The 4,587-nt window shown below is 39.4% G+C and overlaps 1 protein-coding gene across 1 annotated transcript; it reads left to right on the forward strand.

Moving 5' to 3' along the window:
* Positions 1–351: 351 nt before the first annotated feature.
* Positions 352–1,293, forward strand: LOC140526774 (olfactory receptor 6B2-like). Its single transcript, XM_072643292.1, has one exon. The coding sequence runs from the start codon at positions 352–354 to the stop codon at positions 1,291–1,293; it is 942 nt and encodes a 313-aa protein (XP_072499393.1).
* Positions 1,294–4,587: the final 3,294 nt, after the last annotated feature.

Consider the following 4,587-nt stretch of genomic DNA (forward strand, 5'->3'; position numbering starts at 1 on the left):
GTGATAGACTACCATTGTGCTATAAGAAAAGATGAGCTCAATGATTTTGGAAAAACGTCGAAAGACTTGCATGAAATAATGATGAGCAAAATGAGAAGAATCAAGAAAATATTGTATACAGTAACAGCAATATAGTTTTAAGAAAGATTTTGAGTGACTAAGTTATTTTTACTATTATAAATATAAATTTTTGTATTTATAATACATATTTATAAATAAAAATTATTAAATTTGTATTAAATGCAAATATCATTATAAAGTACTCTCTCTTCTGACCACCTAACCTTCAGTATTCTATGTTGTGTATGACGATTTTTATTTTCTAGATCTAGGACCCTCAAGTGAAGCAGAATGAGGGGAAGGAATATCACCAACATCAGTGAATTCATTCTCTTAGGCTTCCCCACAGCTCTGTGGCTCCAGTATCTGCTTTTTCTTGTCTTCCTTTTTGTTTATATCTTTGTCTTGATGGAAAACTTCATTATCATCTTCACTGTCTGGGTCAACACCCCCCTTCATAAGCCTATGTACTATTTCCTAAGCAACATGTCATTTCTGGAAGTTTGGTATGTCTCTGACATCATTCCTAAGATGCTGAGTGGTTTTCTCTTTCAGCAAAAAAGCATATCATTTGTTGGATGCATGATCCAGCTGTATTTCTTCATTTCTCTCATCTGTACTGAGTGTGTCCTTCTTGCCTCCATGGCCTATGACCGCTATGTGGCCATCTGTTACCCACTCCGGTATGGAGTAATCATGACCACAAGGCTATGTGTGCAACTAGTGACCTTTTCCTATGCAACAGCCTTCATCATCTCTGTGATCAAGGTCTACTTCATCTCTCATGCCACATTCTGTGGTTCCGGTGCCATTAACCACTTTTTCTGTGATGTCTCCCCTATCCTTAAACTAGCTTGCACAGACTTCTCAACAGCTGAACTTGTAGATTTTGTACTGGGATTCATCATCCTGGTGTTTCCACTAATTTCCACCATGTTGTCATATGGCTACATCTCTTCAACTGTCATCCGAATCCCATCATCCACAGGGCGCTGGAAAGCTTTCTCTACATGTGCTTCCCATCTCATTGTTGTGATCATTTTCTATACAGCCTTGATCTTCATGTATGTCCGTCCCCAGGCCATTGACCAAAAGAGTTCCAACAAGCTGATTTCAGTCATATATACTGTTGTAACCCCAATTGTGAATCCTTTGATCTATTGCCTGAGAAATACGGAATTCAAGAATTCCCTGAAAAAGACTATGGGCCTAGCTCACACTTTTGAAAAGTGAACTCTATACTATCCAAAAATAAAATATACCAGGACCTTAACCATGGCTAAAATATCTATAACCATATTATACTAACTGTAGTACTACTAGAAGAAGCAGTGATAGTAGTAGTAATGGTGGTGGTACTGGTGATGGTGGTAGTGATGATGATTATAATTTTGTTTTTCAATCCTTTTTCAGTCATGTCTGACTCTTCTTGACCCCATTTGGTATTTTCTTGACAAAGATAATGGAGTTGGTTTGCCATTTCCTTCTCCAGCTCATTTTACAGATGAAGAGCTGAGGCAAACAGAGTTAAACTACTTGCCCAGGGTCACACAGCTAGTAAGTGTGACATACATACAACATAACTAATTTGTGAATTTATTTTGTTGGACAATACAAATTTATTTCAAACTTGATAATTATGAAGTGAGTCAGCATGGTGTCCGGAGGTATCAAATTATCAGCCTGGCTGAGTGTGGCCTGAGCAAGATTAAAAATGTAATTTGGAAATATTTCACAAAATAAATAAAAATATAGCACAATATAGATAGCTAATTTGTGATTTTCTAAGTAAATATTCAGCCTGCAGTGATCCCTTTCCATCTAAGTTTGATATCACTAGGAGCAGGCCTTGGAGTAAAAATAGATCTAGGTTTAATTCTGGTTTCAAACAACTGACTGTGTGACCCATACTCTCTCAATTTTCTTGAAGACTCTCTTAAGACTACAAATAGACTATATGCAGAAGAAGGTTTTAACCTGCATTGTTAGATGGAGTTTCTTCAACTGAGCATTCCCCCATCAGTGAAATCACAGATCTAGTGTCTGTCCTTGACTCTGTCCCTGTCCCTATCCTATCAACCTCCCAGTTTCCCTACACTATGTTGGATGAATATGGCTATCGGTATCTAATCATGCTTTCCAAAATACACCAGCTTCAGTCCTCAGCAAAAGATTACTGTATCTCCCCGTCTAGTTTTAATCTGCTGAAACCATTACAAGAACACACATCATACAACATGGATTAGACTATCCATGCAAAAAGAGTAAACCACCAATCACCACTTGAGAATACTTTTTCCCTGTACTTTGGATATTGCTCAGAATCTGCAGCTAGCAGCCTACCTCTGCTCTAAAAGTTGATCGGATTTTCTACACCTCTCCTTACCCAGATCTCCAGTACAAACTGGGGGCTGTGTATTAACTGCTGATTCCAGCTTAGTTCTCAAGGCCTGTCTTCTTTACACTTCCTGAGAATGTCATCATAATCCCCTACAACTTCAGAAAATGAATTAGATGCCGAAGGAAAACTGAACAATCTTCCCCCAGACTGTGTCTTTGTCTACATAAAGAAGGTATGTAAATGTGTAACTGTAAATAAGTAGAACATTTGAAAGTGATAACATTTAATATCATTTTCTGGATGTTTAATAAGGACCCAAGCCTGAACTAATCAATCAGACCACTTCATTTCGCTCTAAAAATGCCCTTTTCTGTGTCAGCAATTTCAAAGACCTGTTTACGACAGGATGCCTGCAACTAGAGTGGTGGAACTCTTATTTATCTTGTTTCACAGAGACATATGCTATATAGAGGAAACTCAGATTTCTTGGAATCACAAATTCCAACACACACTACCTTGCTAATTGTCTTGTCTCACTGAATTTACAACTTATACAACTAAGAAAATTCCTTTCTCATGGTGAAGTGTATTTAAGCCTGGTCATTCTTATATCAGGTAATCAGAAGTTTCCTTCTGGCTCCAGGTGTGTATCTGCTAGCTTTAAGGGAATAAACAATATGAATTTAGCCTGTTTGCCTCTTTTAACCAAACTTTCAGGTTGACAAAAGACAAAGATAGAGGCGGAGGTACGCCAGGAAGAAATCAGGTGGGAAGATGCTTCTTCCTCTTTCTACCAAACAAAGTAGGCTCTTTAGTTAAATAATTGGCCAGTGGATGACAGCACCATAACAATTAGCCCTGGGACCATGGAGGAAAATTTACCTCTTATAATTCAGCTATCATTTCTATCAACTGATGTTTCCAATATTAGATTCTTCTTTGATTTTCCAGGGTGCTATGATGTAATGTACAATCTGTCTTAGAAACTGCTCCATTTACATGAGAAAATTTGATGCTTAAGGAAAGAGAAAAGATATTTTTAATAAAAAGAGTTATATTAGAGATTTCTAAGAGCCTAGATGGCAGAATAAGCAGGAAATTGCCTTAACTCTCCTCCAAATATTTACCTCCAAATAACCATAAAATAGCACCCCAAAAAAGAATCCTAAAACAACAGAACCAGCAAAAAAAGATGGGTGAAAAAATCTTAGAAGGTCAGGAAAGGTCTGTCTCACTCAGGTAAAAGGGGAGTTCAGTCCAGCATAGAAAGCATCCAGGTAAGCCAGCAGCAAGTCCCACTTCAGCCAGCCAGTGGGAGGTCTTGTTCCCCAGTGCAGCAGAGCAGGAAAATGATGACAACACCAGGACATCCCATGTGACTCAGAATAGCTGGTGCTGGGACACTAACCATCCCACCCACCAAGGGCCTTAGCATAGCCAGGAGAACTGGCATGGGGGCATGCCAAATACTTCAACTTAGCTCTAGGCACAGGCAGACACCAATTCTGGGACCCCTCATGTAGCCCAGCATAGCCAGACAAACAGACAGACACCAGCACTCATACCACACCCATAGGTAGATGCCTATACCAGGATCCCACAGGTCTCAGTACACAGGCAAAAATACAAGCAGTGGGACTGAACCTCCATGGGATTCAACTTAGCACAAAATAAGCTGCCAGGCTCCTATGGCCTTCAGCAGCACAAGCCACCCCTCACCATAGCCCTTGGTGCACCATCAGACACAAGGGGTGTCCCATGGGTCTCCGGGCAACACCAGGGAAGCACCAGGTAAACAACAAGGATCTGCGGCCCCTGGCACAAGAAGCTTGGGACAGTGCCCCTTCCACCCCAGAAACAGAACTCAAATTTAAAAATAAGGGAAAAGGCTGAAAAAGATAAGCAAAAAAAAAAAATATATAACCAAAAAAAACCAGATTCTGAACAAAGGTTATCATGGTGACAGGGAAGAGCAAGACCCAAACTCAGAAGAGGACAACAATGTCAAAACACCTCTGGGCAAAGCTCCTAAGAAAAATGGGAATTGATCTCAAGCCCAGGAAGAACTCATGGAAAAGCTCAAAAAGGAATTTAAAAATCAAATAAGAGAGGAAGAAGAAAAATTGAGGGAAAAAATGAGAGTGATGTAAGAAAATTATGGGGAAAGAGTCAACATCTTGGAAAAA

This window comes from Notamacropus eugenii, chromosome 1 (assembly GCF_028372415.1).
Source record: "Notamacropus eugenii isolate mMacEug1 chromosome 1, mMacEug1.pri_v2, whole genome shotgun sequence".
NCBI lineage: Eukaryota > Metazoa > Chordata > Mammalia > Diprotodontia > Macropodidae > Notamacropus > Notamacropus eugenii.

Excerpts from the sequence above, each read along its gene's own strand:
- LOC140526774 (XM_072643292.1), top strand. The coding sequence starts at position 352 with ATGAGGGGAAGGAATATCACCAACATCAGTGAATTCATTCTCTTAGGC.